The 20,723-nt window shown below is 33.5% G+C and overlaps 1 protein-coding gene, 1 long non-coding RNA gene and 1 other non-coding gene across 3 annotated transcripts; 1 reads left to right on the top strand and 2 right to left on the bottom strand.

The window, feature by feature from the left end:
- Positions 1 to 271: 271 nt before the first annotated feature.
- Positions 272 to 3,816, top strand: LOC127799485 (growth-regulating factor 1-like). Its single transcript, XM_052333555.1, has 4 exons — positions 272 to 801; positions 1,405 to 1,638; positions 1,994 to 2,348; positions 2,741 to 3,816. Exons 1-4 carry the CDS (start codon positions 450 to 452, stop codon positions 3,552 to 3,554), a joined length of 1,755 nt encoding a protein of 584 aa, XP_052189515.1. The 5' UTR covers positions 272 to 449; the 3' UTR covers positions 3,555 to 3,816.
- A 1,518-nt stretch (positions 3,817 to 5,334) lies between these two features.
- LOC127799487 (uncharacterized) lies at positions 5,335 to 8,710 on the bottom strand. Its single transcript, XR_008022640.1, has 2 exons — positions 8,548 to 8,710; positions 5,335 to 5,798 (listed from the first exon to the last, which is right to left on the bottom strand). It is a non-coding gene; the product is annotated as an uncharacterized LOC127799487 (long non-coding RNA).
- LOC127800880 (small nucleolar RNA snoR8a) lies at positions 8,117 to 8,204 on the bottom strand. The gene has a single exon (XR_008022898.1). It is a non-coding gene; the product is annotated as a small nucleolar RNA snoR8a (small nucleolar RNA).
- Positions 8,711 to 20,723: the final 12,013 nt, after the last annotated feature.

Below are 20,723 nucleotides of genomic sequence, written 5' to 3'. Positions count from 1 at the left end.
CTGCATACAGCTGCCATGATGTGACGAGGATCCTTGTTTAACCCTCTCCCTAAAGTCTAAACTAAACTGGCCATCATACAGGCTCATGCTCTCGTCTTAAAACATCTCGAGGGATAAAAGCTTCTTTTTTAAGTTTGTCTGATATGCGAAGACCCAAAGAGGAGGGATAAAAGCTTCTTTTTTAAGTTTGTCTGATATGCGAAGACCCAAAGAGGAGCATTTAGTACTGCTAGTAACTCATAGCTCTCCTCTCCCTCCACCCCCCCCCCCAATTATTTTAACTTGACAAACATCAGCTCTTTTTCAGCCCTATAGTTAACCATACATTTGATGCACACCTCCTCTTTAAAATGGTGCTCTCTCCAACACCTCGAGCCTGGCTCTAATATATGTAATGAACCGATGCTCCATTATCTTCTCCTTCTTCTCTTGTAGGCTGTGGTTTCTGGATGGATCTTGGCATGGTGGGCTTGGATGGTCTTGTGGGTTCTGGTACTTCCCTTGCTAATTCCTCCTCATCCACAGATCCTGAGGCCAAGCAAAAGTGGTACGGATCTGCAGCAGGCTGCACCACCCTCAAGCAAGAAAGGTCGGGAGGTTCTTCCGAGGATGAATGGAGGAGCCTCAAAGTGGCCAAAACAGACGATTTCTCGGCTTCCAAACCAATGCTCTTACAGCAGAGAGGCGGTGGCCCTTTGTTGAGATCTAGTAGTACTCTTTTCTCTGATGGCCAGCAGATGCTCAGCTTCTCTTCCCCAACTTCTCAAACTGTGCCATTGCCTTACTATGCCAGAAATTCAGGTACTTGACCATGCAGCTACAGAGTCTGGCTTTTGGTGAATACACACACACACATGTGAGGGAGAAATCGAGTTGGAGCGAGATGTGGGGTTTTCATTGGTTGTTTATGTGTTTTGATTCCAAGTTGTGTTTGGATGATAGTCTTTTCATATGTAAATCTGTCTGTGTGGAGGTTTTCGTTTTGGGTCTTGTCAAGAAAAAGAAAGAAAAGGAACAGTAGAAGCTGTATTGGAGTGCAAAAGAAGAAAATAAAAAGTTGCAAAAACAGGAGAGCTATGTATACATACATATATATGTACATCAGATCCATCATTCCCTGGAATGGCTTCGATTTCTCTGATTCCCTTTCTTTTCTTGTTATGCCGTGGACAAGAAAATTTAATTATTGATGCAGCCTCCTTAAATGTGTAGCAAACGAGGAGTGGAGGGGATTGGTGTGTCCTGCCACATCCCTTTCTATGGCTCAAATTTTTCCCTTTTTCACTTGAATGGTGGACTGGAGGTGGCAGTGAAATGGGGTTTCGATGTTTGGCTTTTCTTTGTCTACCCGAATGGTTCTTTCATGACACTTTTTGGCTGAATCTTGTGATCTTTCTGTTTCAGGATATGGCTCTGGTGGAGGGTTGAATCCTGCAGCAAGCATGCATGGCATATTTACTGGCGTCAGAGGCCCATTTACTCCTTCTCAGTGGATGGAGTTGGAACATCAGGCTTTGATCTACAAGCATATCATCTATAATGTCCCCGTTCCTTCCAATCTCCTCATCCCCATCAGAAAAGCCCTTGATTCTGCTGGCTTCTCTGCCTTTTCAGCCGCCTCTCTAGCACCCAGTACCTGTAAGTTTCCTTCTTTTCCTTTCAAAACCCGAGTTCATTTCATTCTTAGTTGTTAGTCAAATCATCTTTGCTTAGTTACATCTATTAACTTTATGTCTAGTTTTTGGCAAGGCCATTTATTTCTTTAGATCTGCGGATGTGTTTGAGGAGAAAAGTTGTCATTTTTACGCTGGGTTTAAAAAGGGTTGATTTGGAAGGAAAATATTGGAAGATTGTAGATTACTGTTCCAAACATGTTAAGAGTTTGATGGTTTGTGTAAGAGTATGTGCTTGATTTTGATATATGTTCAGTGTTTTGTGGGTTCATTATATTGACTTGGAATTTCTATATATGGTTTCTGATGGTTAATGGTAGATGGATGGGGTGCTTTCCGGCTGGGATTCACCAGCACGACCGACCCGGAGCCGGGGAGGTGCCGTCGGACGGACGGCAAGAAGTGGCGGTGCTCCAGAGACGCCGTTCCTGATCAGAAGTACTGTGAGCGGCACATGAACCGGGGCCGCCATCGTTCAAGAAAGCCTGTGGAAGGCCAAAATGGCCATTCCGTCTCCGGACCCACCTCAACCGCCGCCAAGCTCCTTCCCACCACTTCCTCCACCTCAGCCTCGGCCGCGCCTGGCGGCGGCACGTCCGGCAGCTTCACCCTCGCGGACAACACCCAGCTCAAGAACCTCCAGCCTGGTTGCTCATTTCCCACCCAGATCAACAGGTGTGTTAAGATTAGAACCAGAACAGATTAAGTTTGGGTTACATTTACCCCCCCCCCCCCCCCCCCTTTAGATATATTTCGAGTTCCAACTCTTTATTATATTGTAGATTTATCATTATGTTTCTGATTTGTTCTAAATTTTCTGTAAAATAACTGTGGCATCCATTTAAAACAACAAAGTAGCTCTAATCACACTTGTTAGGAACCTCAAATTGTAATTTTTCGAATCGTAGTTTCTCATACACCAAGTCAGGAGTGTCACTCCCGACTTTCCAAATAGCATTTTCGTTTTTCATAATCTTTGGTGGGATTTCAATGCATGTAGAAGACATGAAACAAATTTGATTTGGGAGCTGTTTAGTTTAGATTCAAGTGTAGTACTCTGATTTCAGGATTGGTCTGAGCAAGGACAACGCGGGGGAGAGGATTCAGGATTCAACGGACCTTTCCATCTTATCTCCCACCATTGGTCTGAAAGAAAATCGGTTTTCATTTCCGAAGCAGAACCCCCCATTCGAAGAGTCCTCCAGACCCGAATTTGGACGAGTTTGCTCTGATTCCCTGCTCAATCCTTTGCAGAAAAGCTCCCCCCTTATCAGCTGCCGTAGCTACGGCTCCTGCCAGGACCTGAACGACCGGGAAAACGAGTCCCAAGTTCGGCACTTCATTGATGACTGGCCTAAGAACCAGATCGTTCACAACTCCTCCATTTCATGGCCCGGGATTGATCTGCAGGCAGATAGGACTCAGCTGTCTATCTCAATCCCGGTATCGGCTTCGGATTTCATGTCATCCACTTCATCTCCCGACAATTCGAAGCTCGCGCTTTCGCCGCTGAGATTGTCTCGAGAGCTCGAGATGGGGCTGGGCGTGGGCAGCGAAACGAACCAGAAGCAAGCAAATTGGATTCCCATTTCTTGGGAGACTTCCATGGGCGGCGGCCCTCTTGGAGAGGTTTTGAATAGCAGTAACAGCGGCACCGGCGACGGGAAGAGCTTGTCGGCCCTGAACCTGATGACTGAGGTGGCGTCGCCGACCGGGGTCCTGCAGAAGATAACGTTTGGGTCGCTTTCGAACAGCAGCGCGGGGAGCAGCCCGACGGCAGAGAGCCACAAGGCGCATGAAGGGGCGGCCAGCAGCAGCCTCTGCAATGACCTTCTCGGCTCGACGACTCTTGTGAGTTCGTCCTCCTTGCCGGCGTTGTAGGAAGGAAGGGAAGCCAGCCAGCCGTGGAAAGAAGCCCCCCTCCGACTCTTTTGAGTGTTTGATTGATGTGGGTGAAATGGACATTGCAATAATAATATTAGCTTAGCTTAGCTTAGCTTGTTCTTCTAGAGTTTGAATTTGTTAATTTCTGAAAGAGTTCTGTTACTGTTTTTATCTCATGTTATGGCGAACTTGACTCATCCCTGTCGGCCATTTTAGCTCTGAATCTTAATCAATCTTGGTTTTGCCTTGTTTCGTTTGACGTGCAGATGCTTGTTGGATCGGTCCTCTTCTAAGAATTTAATCGAGTTGTTAACAAGAATGTAGCTTTGGATCGTTATGACCCGTTGGCTTTATGCGACAAGATTAACATTTCAGAACTATTTTTGACCGGTCAAATACGAGGTCCATCCTTGTCTGTTCGGTGCCTTTGACTGCACTTGTAAGAATTTTTAAAATTCTGTAAGAAATTATAAATTAATGGGTCGGGTGAATCGTTTCCAATCACATTCCAATTGAAGTTTAGGCTTCTCTGATTATGATTTTAGTTTCAGGGAACTAAAGAATATATTAAGATAAGTTTGAAATGTTTTTAAAATATGAAAGGATGAAAATAAGATTGACAAGTATTTTAAATTTTTTATTAATTAAATTTTTAAAATTTTATTGATAATTATATTTTTTTGTTTGTTAATAGATATGATAAATATTAAGATAAGAATTTTTTTTATCAAAATATTCTTATTATCAAATTTATTCAAAATTATTTATTAACATCAATAATAAATTTATAATTAAAATAATATTTTATAATTAATATAAATTGTCAAAAAATAAATATAATATTTTATTTTTTAAATTCATATTTAAAAATAGATTTTAAGAGTTAAAAAATAAAAATAATTATTGTTGGAATTATAATCATTCTATCTAGATAATTAAAAATGATTAAAATATATTTTTATAATAAATAATAAAATATAAAATTAAATAAAATAATTTAAAAATTAGTGAAAGGAATTGTATTATTTAATAAAATATACACATAGACAAATTTAAAGTTTAAAAATTGATAAAAGAAATAATGTAATTTAAATTTTAAAAATTATCAAAATATATAATAATTTTAAAATATATTAAATAATATTAATTATAAACCTTAAATAAATAAGTTCTTTTAATAAATTTAAAATTTTAAAATGCATTAAATGATATTAACTATCCTAAACTTATATGCAAAATGTCAGATAAATTTATCTTAATAAAAGAAGATAAAAAGTCACCTAAAAATTTTTAAAAAATAATCAAATAAGTTAAACACATTAAAAATATGAAACATTCAAAATATTTTCCATACCTGAAATTTTCTCCTTCTCTTTTCTTAGTTAACAACATCCCCTTAATATATTATTTTTAATGACAATGTTGTATTAAATGTCGTGTGATTACTTACTGAGATAGAATTGGTGAGCATCATATATATAGCTGCTGCTTGTTTTTCAAATGAAGACGAGAACAGGCACAAAGAAGTTTTTACCATTTTGATTTGCTGTTTTGAGGTTTTTTTTGGAGAATACCGTCAACAAAAATAATTAACCAACTGTTTTCTAGTTTTCTTTCCAAAAGGAATAAAATAAAACACTAAAAGCCGCCGCATTTAAACTAAATGAGCCCAAAACTTAACTACATATTTTTAAAAAACCTTTTTAAGTTTTTGAGCCCTTCTCGGCTATTCTCTTCTAAAAACCCATTTGGCAGAAGAAAAAAAAATCCCAGATCAAGCAACACACAAATAACGTATCTTCCAAATCCAAAAAAAATTAAAATTCACATTATCTCAACAAGCACATGAAACTAGTTAAGATAGCTGCTACAATTTCATCAAATCAAAACCATAGCCCTTCAGTTTCACCATTCCCGTCTCTTTCCAACGAGGTAGTAACCTGAACCAATTCCAGACAACTGCAACCATCAAAACAACACCAAAGACGACGCTTTCCCCAGAACCCACCGGGGGGACCAAGTCATCCAATCATGGGGATGTGACCAAATGGGTAATTCCTCAATGAATTCATCTGCTCAAAGTCAAGTCTAGAACAAGAATGATGCTTAAAAATCATCAAAGCATCAAACCAGGAACTTGCCAGTGTACGTTAAATCTACATAGCTACAACTGCGTGAGCAGGCCCTGTTCAATGAGCAACTCAAAGCATTCCAGGACTTGAATAGCGTAACAAAATCGACCTGGATGGGGGGCACATAATCAGACAATGCAACAGAAATTGCACACATAGGCGCTGAAACAAAGATAATTCGATTATTAGAGTGCGCAGACTTAAAATCAAGAATTCTTGGGAAATTCTGCAAAGACCAAGTAAAAAAGGGATTGGATGCGAACTACGAAACTTTCTCGGAGGAATTTGGAGGTGAGCGTAACCCTAACCTCTGGATTTCTTTCTTCTGTCAGGTTAGGGCTTTAAACACCACCCAGATCCATTTCCGGAGTGGTCATACATACAGCGCCTACAGTTTTTAGATGCCATATTAATAATAAGACCAACTCCTATATCACATTTCAAGGAGATTAATGGAGGAGAATGTGATGCATGCCAATGGAGTAGACAATATGCAACATAGCATATATCGCAATGTTAACAACTATACCAACAAAGATAACAAATTCCAGCACTTCTAAAAACCAGAAATACACAGCAGCTATCTGAAGTTCTGAACCATTTGAATTTTTATGGTGGCACACTACATTGGACCTGTTTGTTGCAGCTTAAAAGTTGCAACTTTTAACTTCTAGCTTAAAAAAAGTTAGGATATAGTGTTTGTTTTAGTTTATAGAATTCTAACTTATAGCTTTTACTAGCTTTTAGAAGGGGTAGAAGCTGGCTTTTTTAAAGCTACAGTACCCCAGCTTTTACAATTTCTACTTAAATGATTATATTTTTGTAACAATTTTACCCTTATTTTTAACAAAGAATTACTCTTTTGTCTATACAATCATGGGTTTTTCTTCTCCACCGCCATCTCCATTTTCAAATCTCTTCTTCTCTCTCGCCATCTTCCTCTATCTATATAATTTAATTAATTTTTTTATAACACTTGAAACTTATACATATGCACTAATTAATTTTTAAATTATCATTCTATAACTACTAAGGGTATTATGGACAATTATACAAAAATAAATTATTTTACACCTTATGGTATCAAACACCACAACTAATTAACTACAACTTTTAAGAAGTTACAGCAAACAGGTTCACAACTTATTCTAAGTTTTAGAAGCTATAATTTCTTTAATTAAGCTGCAACAAACGGGGCCATTATGAGGATAAGCAAAGACATGATGATGATTATCTCAATTGTAAAAGAGTACATACTGAAACCAGTAACACAGGAAATTACTCCACGCTAGCTGTTACATGCACCCAAATACATTGCAAATCAAACTAAGCCACTTAAGATGATTAACAAAAGGACTTCATTACAATGAATAGAGTGTTCAAGAATGGCTAAAGCATAAATAGTAGTGAATCCATGAATTTCGTGAAAGACAGTGGAAGTGCAATAAGCAGGCTAACAGCCAACTTTTCATTTTGCTGCCAAAAAACCAACCAAACCTGATTCTTCCTAAGAAACCTTAAGCAAGCACAAAGAATATATAAACTGGCAAACTAACATCAAAATTCAATTGAGGAATTCTCACGCAATTTGGTTAATTTTGGAGTATAACCCACATGGGCCACTCCAACTCAAATTTGATCACTACTTTTCCCAATATGACATTATCAAATATCTTCCAGATCTAATTGGGTCTCAATTTTTTTGGCAGTTTCTAAAGGCAAATCCACTTATCCAAAAGGAAAATTGGTTTTGAACTTTTCAATAGATGACCTCGTGAAGTTTCATAACCTAAGGTCCACAAACTCAAAATCAATTATCATATTGAAAGCAACATAAATTCTAGTGTCTCCACACACAACAGACAAATCGTAACCTGCCATATTAAAACCTAAACACACCTCGTTCAGAATAAAAACTGTTGGGAACCTCACAGCAAACCATTTGCTACTTTAAAATGCCGAAATCTTAAAAGCCAAAAAATCCTATAAATGAGTTTTAGAAACGATGACATTGTTCTTGTTGCAGTGACTTAGATATGGAGCATTTTGTCAGAAAGTTAGGTCAGTCAATTCTATAAAAGATCAGATTTTCGGATCATTACGTTCAGTTTCAACTGTAAACACCATAAAGCTCTCAACTAAAGGGTGAGATGGGGATTTATTTCATAACTTCCCTAACATAAACAAAACCAAAATGTCAAAACCTTTTCAGGCGACCCCATCTCTTCTCTTCCCCAAAATAAATAACAAGATGATCTTTATGTTCCAACCCCATAACCTAAAAGAATGCTATAAATGTTCCAAACCCATCATCAACCAGTATACAGAAAGGGCCGGTAATATACCGAGCATCAACAAAACATATAATTTCTTTCCAGGTTGGACTTCATGTTGTATATAATTGAAAGATAGAAACAAGAATATGTGGGTGCTCATATTCTATGGGTGTAAGGCGTCTATCATGCCATGGCAATAGCATTCAGAACGAGGAATTGTTTATAATCATCGCACCCGACCAATTATAAGAATTAGAAAAACAAATAAAAACTTGATTTATATGAATTGCAGGCATCTAAAACATAGAATATCTAGAAATTGGATTCAAACATTGCCTTGGCCAATTAGTAAGTAAATTGAGTGGCATAAAACATTGCTAAGCATTGAAAAACAAATATTCTTCGAAAAGAAAAACTGGAAAACATTGAACATATACGATGGCCATAGCAAAGCTAGGCTACTGCGATTAAAGATCTAATCTTGGATGAACATTCGCAGTAAAACAGAGGAAGGATTGCAAAACAGCAAAGCTTGGTTAGGGGCGGATAAGAGATCAGCCTTGGTTCACAGAAGAATCCCACCGCCGATAGTGTTATATATAGATGAAACATGGGATGGGATGACGCCGAAGCTGAGATGCTTCCAAAACCCTAGCCCAAACAGCCGTTTGGTTACAGGCTTACAGCTCTGCTATTGAATAGGGGGGGTGCTTCTGTCTTTGGGCTGGGCCGTTTGGCAAAATGAGGCCGACGTTGTTGGAATATGGCAATTTCATTAAACCCCGTGAGAGGGGAATTCCTTAAGTTTCATAAATAAATGTTAAATGTGTCATAATTCTCAGGATTTAGGTGCATCGAACGTGGTATTAAATTAAGGGTGCGTTTGATAGAGATGAAAAATAAGAATGGAATTCTAATTTCATGGAATTTCAATTCTCACCCCAATCTCAATAAATTCTAATTCCTTGATTTTAAGAAAAATCTTTACTTTTTGAACTAAGATGGAATTCGAATTCCATAAAATTGAAAAACTGTTTGATAAAATTTCTTAAAATTTAAATGGAATTCAAATTCCACACTTATTTTCTACCCTATCAAATGCACCCTAAATTTCTTTTTGCATCGTTCCAATTTTATGTGATCCTCATGAAATCTTGGGACATATCAAAAGTAAACTAGATGCAATCTCTACGTGTTCCTGTTATCTTTCATATTTTTAAGTTATTTTTAATTTTTTAAAATAGTAAAAATTCATTTACTTTGTTATTTTTAAAAATAAAAAAAAATCAAAATAACAAAAGTTGCAAAACATGAAAAAGAGAAGGTAATTTATTTAAATTTATTCATATTTTATTCTTGTAAAAGAATAAAATATTACAAAATTTATCAACTTTAAAATGTATATATTTTTTAATAATATATTAGTATCAAATAGTTATAATTTATTGAATAATCAAATTTATTGAATAAAATGTCATTAAAAAATTATTCTCAAAATTTTAAACAGAATGCATTTTTTTGTTTTCTGTTTTATGAAACAATTTTTCAGAATGACAAATAAAATGTATTTTTTATTTTTTAAAAATAAATTATTAAAATAAAAAATAAAAATAAATTTAAAATTCAAAACTAAAAATTATAACTCAAAGAGAACGCGAATTAACTTTTTGAGTATATGGTCCCAATTGCACATTTCAAATTGTTTCTTAATTGGATTGAATATTAAAATTTTGTAGTCATGGTCTCAAGCCAATTATTAATAAAAACTTCAAAACTCTAAACCATAATAAAATTCTCTAACTTTACTAAATTGTTATAACAACACTCTCTAAAATTATAAAAAGTTATACATTAATGAGAGTTAATTTTTTCACGTGACATATAACAATGTATGATTATATATCCAAAATGCAAAGATTAAAGGTTAAAAATTGACTTTAAGATACTTATCAATAAATTAAAAGTAATTACAATTTAAATAAAAACATATATCTACAAGATAAATAAACTATCATTTATTGCACTATCAATGATATTAATGAATTTATATTGCTTTGACAAATGTGAAACCTTAGGGCTCAATAACTATGTTCTTGTTAGAGCTGGCAATTTTGGACACGACCCGATTACACGACACGACACGACACGGAGTTAAGCGAGTTAGGGTTGGGGTTAATCAGGTTCGGATCATAAACGGGTCAACCCATTTATGACACGATTATTTTCGTGTCTTAGGCGGGTCAACCCGTCTAACCCGTTTAGACACGAAATGACACGTTTAATTAAACGTGTTAACGGGTTGACCCGAACACGTTAACACGATTATATACGAAATGACACGTTTAATTAAAAAGGTTAGTGGGTTGATCTGAACACGTTAACATGATTATACACGAAATAACACGTTTAAAACTAATAACACGTTTAACAAGTGACACAATACGACCCATTTAAATTAAACGGGTTAAATAGGTTAACATGTGACACGACACGACACGTTTAGTTAAACCGGTCGTGTCGTGTTACACGTTTAATAAACGTGTCGTGTTCGGGTTTAAGAAATTTGAGGTAGCAATAAACTATTAAACTGATGTTGGCATTCAGAGAAAAACTATTGGCGGTGATGTGGGAGCAAGAAGAGGTGTTGATAGCGAGCCTAGCCACGGTGGTTTAGGAAAGCAGAGAGACTTGACCATAAAAGAAAAGGAAAATAAATGAAATATTGAGTCTTGTTTTAATTTTTTTCTTCTTTCTGGCTACTCTCCCAAATCGTGGGTTGGGAGATTTTCCTTTTAGTGACCGTTTTTTAAAACGAATAAGATAAAAGATATCAAGATAAGGTTAGAATGCATTTCGGATCAAAATATGGAATCATCAAGATAATGCTGGAAAGCATTCCAAGATTTCTATCAGAGTGTTGGTTAATTTTTTTATAATCCATTGATAATTGTATTTTTTCTTTTTATGTGTTTGTTAATTCATATGATAAGTACAAAAATAAGAGTTTTTTTACCAAAATATCTCTATTACCAAATTTATGATTAAAATAATATTTTATGATTAATATGAATTGTCAAAAAAATTAAAAATAAAAATAATATTTTATTTTCTAAATTCATGTTAAAAAATAAATTAAAAAAGAGTTGAAAAGTAAAAATAATAATTATTAGAATTACAATAATTCTACCTAAATAATTAAAAATGGCCAAAACATATTTTTATAATAGATAATAAAATATAAAATTAAATAAAATAATTTAAAAATTGGTGAAAGGTATTATATTAGTTAATAAAATATATATAGAGAGAGAGAAATTTAAATTTTAAAAATCAATGAAATGAATAATGTCATTTAAATTTTAAAAATTGTCAAAACATATAACAATTTAAAAATGTATTAAATAATATTAATTATAAGACTTACATAAATAATTTTTTTAATAAATTTAAATATTTAAAATGCATTTTAAATGGTATTAAGTATCCTAGAAGGGGCATATAAATAATTGAGTCTTATTTTGAAAGAGTCAGATAAATTTATCTAAGGGAGGGAGATTGGATAAATTTATCTTGAAATTGGGAGATAAGAAGAGGACACGTGAAGGTTTTTCCGAAAATGATAAGATAAGTTTAACAAACACGTTAAAAAGACTAAACATCTATATCTGATATTTTTTTCCTCTTATCTTGATTAACAAATACCTCTTTACTAGAAAGGGAGTCATTCATCTCTTATTTTAATCATTTAAAAAATAAGTTTTTCACTATAAGGTTTTGTGTTCAAAGAAAAAATACAAATGATAGGGGAAAAGATAAAAAGCTTAGAAATGAGAATGGGTTGGGAGGGTTTCTCTTTTACTATAAAAGGAGATCTCTCCCTCTCGTGTAAATCTTCTAAAAAATAGTCTTTTTCCTTGTAAGGCTTTGTGTTTTCTTTTTTATTTGTATTTTTTTTTAAAGTAATGAAGTATTTTTTAGTGGTATTCGCGAAGACGTAAACAAAATTAGTCGAACATCGTTAAAATCTAATGTTTTATTTATTGTTATATTTAATAATTTTATCGAGTATATTTATAATGATGTTAGTGATATATTATGTTATTAAATGTATCTCTAGAAAAAATCTATCTTAAAAATTTGAGTTTTAAGTAGGATGGCTTGTGACCCTTCTAATATTTTTTAAAAAAAATTATGATGTAATTTTTTTATATAATTATTTACGTACTATTTACTTACATGAGTATTTATATGGTATTATTCACATTCTTCAATCACGACACGTTATGAGAGAAATTCATAAATAGCCTAAAAGAAAATTAAAAAATTATTTTTAACCACTTTCTAATAAAAAAACGTTTTTGACAAATCAAACAAACTAATTGTATTCTATAGCCACTTTTATATGAGATGCCTAAAATACCCTTAATGAGATTTAAAATTAGAAATGCCATATTGTCCTTATTTTCATTTACTAAATTATCATTGTCTCTTTCATATTACCTTTCTCTTCTCTCTCATCCTCCAGCGTTCACGTTACACTCTTTCTCTCCATTATCAAACTGTAATATCCCGAAAAAAAAATATAATAGGAATAATAATATAACCATAATAATAATAAACGAAATTAAGGGAATAAAGCAAATTAATTTAAGTTAAAACAAATTAAATTTTGTGGCCGTGGGCGATGCTCGGAGATTACGCCATTTCTGGTCAAATGGAAAGCAGAAGAGCAGAGAGTGAGAAATAGAGATCAGAGGGAGCCGAGAGTGAGTAGGGAGTGAGAGAGCTCGGCTGAGGGAGAGATTGAGAGAGTGAGAGAGAGATCGAACGAGGGAGAGAGAAGGAGGTGGCGGCCATGGGAGGCTGGCCGAGCTTTGCTCGGCCATGGTAGCGACGCGGCAGCAGCAGCGGGGGCGGAACGACGCAAGCAGCAGCGGCTGAAGAGGTCGCGGTGAAGCCAGCCGTGGTGGCAGTGGTCGGCCGGTGGTTGCGTGGCAGTTGGAGGTGGCGCTGGAAGGCAGCAAGCGGCCGCTGGTGCGCTGGTTGCAGGAAGAAGAAGAGGGAGCAGTGGCCGCACGAAAGAAGAAAAAGGAATGGAGAAGGAGAAAGGAAGAAGAGGAAGAAGAAGAAAAAAGAAATGAAGAAGAAGAAGAAAAAAATAAGAAGAAGGAAAGGAAAGGAGAAGAAGAAGTGAGTTGCAGGAGGAAGAAGACACGAGAAGAAGAAGAAGTAGAAGATAAGAAGAGAAAAGAAAAGGGAAAAATAAATGAATTTTGGGATTTTATTTCGGCATGAGAAGTGATTAGGTACGTGGGTAAAAATTAATAAAAGCCTGATATGTTTAAATTATAAATTTTACGTGATTAAAATTAATTAATTTGAGTCTCGGTTGTGTTATTTGGTAGAAAATGATTTAATTTGTCTCGGGAGCTTAAGAGAGGTCGGAATCAGCTAGTTTCAGGCAAGTTCCTAATGCTTTCCTCGTGTTCTTCAATTCCCGTGAAAGACCCCGTGATTTCTTGTGTTTTATCATCTCCCTTACTCTAATTCGGCACCTAACTTTATTTGTTAAACTATTATTCATTTGTTTTAATTTAAATTAAAACCGAGACTTCTAGAGTTTTATTTGTTGAGCACTTACGGGGGTTTGTACCACCTCCACTTCTTTTGGGAATGATGTTGTACTCACCCGGGGCTAGGTTCTTAGCGGTTCGGGTATTATTACTGGATTTTTGGATGTTTATTGGCTAGAGCGGTTGTGCAGTAGGGGCAAGGATTGGCTGTTCGGTGACGGTGCGACCGTTGTACGGTTTATTTTAGGTCGTTGGTTGGTCTCTCCTAGTCACAGATTGCTAACCGGTGCCAGGCACTGCTAACTAGCTCAGCCATTATGTGATTATAGCATGCCTATTTTTATTTTATTCTTGTTACATGGTTTGATGTGCACATGGGTACGGGCTGCATGTTGGGATTATCATGATTTGGTTATGCTTGGTCACGGACATTCTAGTTTGGTTAGGTTGCATCCAGCACGGGCATATGCATCGTGTGTGATTTACTATGTGGGCGGAGCATGACCTGATGCTTGGATGTATGGGCGTCTTGTATCACGTTGATGCTCACTACGCCATTGCATTTTTATGTGCATTGCATGGCTACTGGTAGTTATTAGTTCTCGGACGGGAGTACCGTTCCGAGGGAGCCTATGGCTCAGTTGTCGGGAGTACCGACGGATACGGGTGACGGGAGTACCGACCTAGGATTGCGCGCGCAGGTTTGTGGAGATATTTGTTGTCTTTCAGGGTAGCGGCAGATTAGTATGGGACTTGGGTGTCATGTGTCTTGTGTGGGCCCCAATGACCGATATGTGCTTTTATTATGCTCTACTATTGTATTGTAGCGTCTCATAACTTGTGTGTACCTGGGGGTTTATTTTGGGGAGAGTTTTCTGGTTATGTTCAGCCTACAGCCTTTCTTTTCTTTATGCTTGCTGAGTCTCTCGACTCATTTTGCTTTCCATCATTCCAGGTAGTGCCAGCGTGGGTCCGAGCAAGGGAGTCAGCGTCTAGCGGCCGAGTCGGTATAGTGTACAGGCAGTCCCGTCAACCTCTGTCAACTCTGATGTTTGAGTATGGTTTACCCTATTATTTTGTTTTGTGCCAAGTCTTTCCTCGAGTCTCGTGTATGCCGGCACAGGAGTTTGTGTTTCTTTATTTATCTTGTGACCGTTGTGTTAGCGAGGTACCTATAGTGCATGCATGTCTTGAGCTTTGCTTCCGCTGTTCTTATTTTGTGTATACATGCCAGGGTGACCTTTGTCTCGTGTTTCATTATTTTTTTCCCTTCCGTAGGCGTTCCCGTTCGGGTAATCCTGGCGGCGGGGATATCCGGGCGGGGGTACTTACAATGTTGGTATCAGAGCGTAGTTTGAGTCAGTTTTGAGGGACGAGTTTCTGTACAAACCATCCAAATTCAGTCATTCATTATACATTCAATTTTTTTGCTTGTTGAATCATTTAACAATCTTCATCAATCACAGTGACCTCATTGAAATCTCATTCAATAAGATTATTTCTCTCCAACAAACAATTTTATTGACTGAATTTCTAAGACTTGATTTCATTTCTATTTGTTTTGTTTTGTGATCACATTGCTTATAAAGGCTGTGTAGTATATTTATGGTTGTAAATAAAACATATTTTGATAGATGTTATTCCAAATCTATAATGATTTCCATAAAAAAATATTTTTCAAAACTGCACAACGTCATCGGATTTTGTGGAGCCACAAAACTTGATTTTTTAATAAAAATAGATTTTTTATCTTTCTTTTTTTTGGGCCATGGGATTTTTCAAAGTTATCTAATAAAAAACGATGCATTTTTACATTTTTTTACTTAATTGAATTTATAATTCACAATAAACAACAATGAGATGATAATAAAACACAACAAATACATAATTAAGTGTTCTAATTACTAACAACATTGAATTAAATTGATATAATGATTATAAAATTTACCAAAAAATATAAATATAATTTTTAAACAATAATTTATTTTTGGGACTATTGGATAACTTGGAAAAATCTCATGGCCAAGAAAAGAAAAAAAAATGATCAAAATAACCATTTTAATAAAAAAAATCGGACTTTGTGGGGCCATGAAATCTGATTTTTTAATAAAAATGAATTTTTTAATTTTTTTTTGTGGGCCATGGGATTTTTCAAAGTTATCCAATAAAAAATAATGTATTTTTACATTTTTTGACTTGATTAAATTTATAATTCACAAGAAATAACAATGGAATGATAATAAAACACAACTAATACATGATTAAGTGTTCTAACTACTAACAACATTGGATTAAATTGATGTAATGATTATAAAATTTACTCAAAAATATAAGTATAATTCTTAAACAATAATTTATTTTTGGGACTATTGGATAACTTGAAATAATCTCGTGTCCAAAAAAAGAAAAAAAATCATAAAAAAATCATTTGAATAAAAGAAATCGGGCTTTGTGGGGCCACAAAACTTGATTTTTTTTAAAAAATGGATTTTTTTTTTGGCTGTGAGATTTTTCAAAGTTACCCAATAAAAAATGATGTATTTATACATTTTTTGGCTTAATTGAATTTATAATTCACAATAAACAACAATGAGATTATATAATAAAACACAACAAATACATGATTAAGTGTTCTAACTACTAACAACATTGGATTAAATTGATATAATGATTATAAAATTTATCCAAAAATACAAGTATATTTTAAACAATAATTTATTTTTTGGATTATTGGATAACTTGAAAAAATCTCATGGCCAAGAAAAAAAAAAAGATCAAAATAACCATTTTAATAAAAAAAATCGGGCTTTGTGGGGCCACAAAACCCGGGGTCGGGTTTTGTGGGGCAATAAAACTTGATCTTTTAATAAAAATGGATTTTTTGATCTTTTTTTTGGGGGGGGCTATGTGATTTTTCAAAGTTACCCAATAAAAAATAATGTATTTTTACATTTTTTGACTTGATTAAATTTATAATTTACAAAAAATAACAATGAAATGATAATAAAACACAACCAATACATGATCAAGTGTTCTAACTATTAACAACATTGGATTAAATTGATGTAATGATTATAAAATTTACCCAAAAGTACAAGTATAATTTTTAAATAATAATTTAATTTTTGGACTATTGGATAACTTGAAAAAATCTCGTGGCCAAGAAAAGAAAAGAAAAGGATAAAAAAATCATTTGAATAAAAGAAATCGGGATTTGTGGGGCCACAAAACACGGGCTCGGGTTTTGTGGGGGCACAAAACCTGATTTTTTAATAAAAATGAATTTTTTGATTTTTTTTTTTTTGCCATGGGAGTTTTCAAAGTTACCCAATAAAAAATTATGTATTTTTACCTTTTTTGGTTTAATTGAATTTATAATTCACAATAAACAACAATGGAATGATATAATAAAACACAACCAATACATGATTAAGTGTTATAACTACTAACAACATTGGATTAAATTGATATAATGATTATAAAATTTACCCAAAAATACAAGTATAATTTTTAAACAATAATTTATTTTTGGGACTATTGGATAACTTGAAAAAATCATATGGCCAAGAAAAGAAAAAAAAAAAGATCAAAATAACTATTTTAATAAAAAAATCGGGCTTTGTGGGGCCACAAAACCCGGCCCGGGTTTTGTGGGGCCATGAAACCTGATTTTTTTTAAGAAATAGATTTTTTTATCTTTTTTTTTTTGCCATGAGATTTTTCAAAGTTATCCAATAAAAAATGATGTATTTATACATTTTTTAGCTTAATTGAATTTATAATTCACAATAAACAACAATGGGATGATATAATAAAATACAACCAATACATGATTAAGTGTTATAACTACTAACAATATTGGATTAAATTGATATAATGATTATAAAATTTACCCAAAAATACAAGTATAATTTTTAAACAATAATTTATTTTTGGGACTATTAGATAACTTGAAAAAATCCCATGGCCAAGAAAAAAAAAAGATCAAAATAACCATTTTAATAAAAAAAATCGGGCTTTGTGGGGCCACAAAACTCGGGCCGGGTTTTGTGGGGCCATGAAACCTGATTTTTTAATAAAAATGAATTTTTTGATCCATTTTTTTTGGGCCATGGGATTTTTCAAAGTTACCCAATAAAAAGTAATATATTTTTACATTTTTTGATTTGATTAAATTTATAATTCACAAGAAATAACAATTGAATGATAATAAAACACAACTAATACATAATTAAATGTTCTAACTACTAACAACATTGGATTAAATTGATGAAGTAATTATAAAATTTACCAAAAAATACGAGTATAATTTTTAAACAATAATTTATTTTTGGGACTATTAGATAACTTGGAAAATTCTCGTAGCCAAGAAAAGAAAATAAAAGGATAAAAGAACCATTTGAATAAAAGAAATTGGGCTTTGTGAGGCCAAAGAAATTGGGCTTTGTGAGGCCACAAAACCTGATTTTTTAATAAAAATAGATTTTTTGATCTTTTTTTTGGGGGGGGGGGCCATGGGATTTTTCAAAGTTACCCAATAAAAAATGATGTATTTTTACATTTTTTGGCTTAATTGGATTTATAATTCACAATAAACAACAATGAGATGATAATAAAACACAACCAATACATGATTAAGTGTTCTAACTACTAACAACATTGGATTAAATTGATATAATGATTATAAAATTTATCCAAAAATACAAGTATAATTTTTAAACAATAATTTATTTTTGGGACTATTGGATAATTTGAAAAAATCCTAGGCCAAGAAAAGAAAAAAAAAGATCAAAATAACCATTTTAATAAAAAAAATCGGGGTTTGTGGGGCCACAAAACCCGACCGGAGGGGGGCGCCATGGGATTTTTCAAAGTTACCCAATAAAAAATGATATATTTATACATTTTTTGGCTTAATTGAATTTATAATTCACAATAAACAACAATGTGATGATATAATAAAACATAATCAATACATGATTAAATGTTTTAACTACTAACAACATTTGATTAAATTGATATAATGATTATAAAATTTACCCGAAAATACAAGTATACTTTTTAAACAATAATTTATTTTTGGGACTATTTGATAACTTGGAAAAATCCCATGACCAAAAAAAGAAAGAAAAAAAGATCAAAATAACCATTTTAATAAAAAAAAATCGGGCTTTGTATGGCCACAAAACCCAGCCCGGGCTTTGTGGGGCTATGAAACCTGATTTTTTTAATAAAAATGAATTTTTTGACATTTTTTTTTTGGACCATGGGATTTTTCAAAGTTACCCAATAAAAAATAATGTATTTTTACATTTTTTGACTTGATTAAATTTATAATTCACAAGAAATAATAATGGAATGATAATAAAATACAACCAATACATGATTAAGTGTTCTAACTACTAGCAACATTGGATTAAATTGATGTAATGATTATAAAATTTACCCAAAAGTACAAGTATAATTTTTAAACAATAATTTATTTTTGGGATTATTGGATAACTTGAAAAAATCTCGTGACTAAGAAAATAAAAGAAAAGGATAAAAAACCATTTGAATAAAAGAAATCGGGCTTTGTGGGGCCACAAAACCCAGGCCTAGGTTTTGTGGGGCCACAAAACCTGATTTTTTAATAAAAATTGATTTTTTGATCTTTTTTTGGGGGCATGGGATTTTTCAAAGTTATCTAATAAAAAATAATGTATTTTTACATTTTTTGGCTTAATTGGATTTATAATTCACAATAAACAATAATGTGATGATATAATAAAATACAACTAATACATGATTAAGTGTTCTAACTACTAACAACATTGGATTAAATTGACATAATGATTATAAAATTTACCAAAAAATACAAGTTTAATTTTTAAACAATAATTTATTTTTGGAACTATTGGATAACTTGAAAAAGTCCCATGACCAAGAAAAGAAAAAAAAAATCAAAATAACCATTTTAATAAAAAAAATTAGGCTTTGTGGGGCCATTTTAATAAATAACCATTTTAATTATTACAATTGAAAATAATATAAGAATCATTGAATAACAATTTTTCAGTTATTTATTTAATTAATTTTATTTATATGTAACAATACATATATATTTAATAATAAAAAAAAGATGGGAGACTTACTGTGGGTTCAAGATCCACCTAGTTATTAAATTATTAAAAAATAAGAATTAGTATTTAGAAATAATAATAATACTTTAATAATTAAAAATTTATTATTATAATTATAAGGGTTATTTGTCTGTGGGGTAAAATAGGAATTCAATTCTTTTGTTTGTTTTGTATTGAGGGTAGTTGGGTAATATATTATCTTTATTTTTATTCTTAATTTTTAATTAAAGTGGGGAGTTGAAAAGTTAAAGTTTGAGATGAAAAGTGATAAATTGGTTATTTTTTTTGTAATTATTTATTTGTAGGGGTAAAAACGTTTTTTTATCGAAAAGGGGACAAAAACGAATTTTCTATCTGTGGAGGGTTTTTTTATTTGCAATTTCCACTTATAAAATACATTGCTGTGTATTTATAATGACGACGGTGGGTTGTTTTGCAACTGAGCTGGTTTCTTCAAGTCGTTGATTCAGAAAACTTTTGCGGAACACTGAAGATTGGAGAAAACATCGAGTAAGGTTTTCTTTTTGCTCCTTTTGAAGATTTTGTTGATTGTTGGTTAAAAATCTAAGTAGTGATCGGTATGTATCGATGCTGTAGGCGCACAGAGACCATCGAAGAGAAGGTGGAAGACTCTCCACCCTCTTGCAGAGGTAAGGCAACCACCGTGCGCCGTTGTTGTCGGCTGGCAGAGGAGAGATGCTGCTTTGCCGTCGGCCCACACCCCCTAGTGCATAGTTCTTCGCCAGCGAGAGAGAGAGACCTAGGTACCTAGCGAGTCTCTCAGTCTTGAAGAGGAGGGAGATGAAAGAAGATGAAGAGGGCGCGCAGATAGAAATCCATTCCCCAACCTTTGCTGCTTCTCTTCCTCTCTTTTGCGGTAAACCTCTCTCTCTCTCTCTCTCTCTCATGGCTGGCTCACTGTGGTTTTTTTCCTTCTCTGTTTTCTTTCTGACTTGGAGGAGTACGGCTTTGACGCAGATCAAGTAACGCAAAGAAAGAAAGAAAACATTTTGGTGAGTTTAATAAAAAAAGTATAGGGGCAAAAGGGACTTTTTACTCGCTC

Source organism: Diospyros lotus, chromosome 4 (assembly GCF_014633365.1).
Source record: "Diospyros lotus cultivar Yz01 chromosome 4, ASM1463336v1, whole genome shotgun sequence".
NCBI lineage: Eukaryota > Viridiplantae > Streptophyta > Magnoliopsida > Ericales > Ebenaceae > Diospyros > Diospyros lotus.
This window is presented reverse-complemented; position numbering and strand designations above follow the sequence as displayed.

What these genes read in the sequence shown, in the direction of transcription:
- LOC127799485 (XM_052333555.1), top strand. Translation starts at nt 450, where the DNA reads ATGGATCTTGGCATGGTGGGCTTGGATGGTCTTGTGGGTTCTGGTACT. An exon ending in TTACTATGCCAGAAATTCAG is followed by an intron (nt 802 to 1,404) that starts GTACTTGACCAT and finishes TTTCTGTTTCAG; the next exon opens with GATATGGCTCTGGTGGAGGG. An exon ending in TTTCCCACCCAGATCAACAG is followed by an intron (nt 2,349 to 2,740) that starts GTGTGTTAAGAT and finishes CTCTGATTTCAG; the next exon opens with GATTGGTCTGAGCAAGGACA.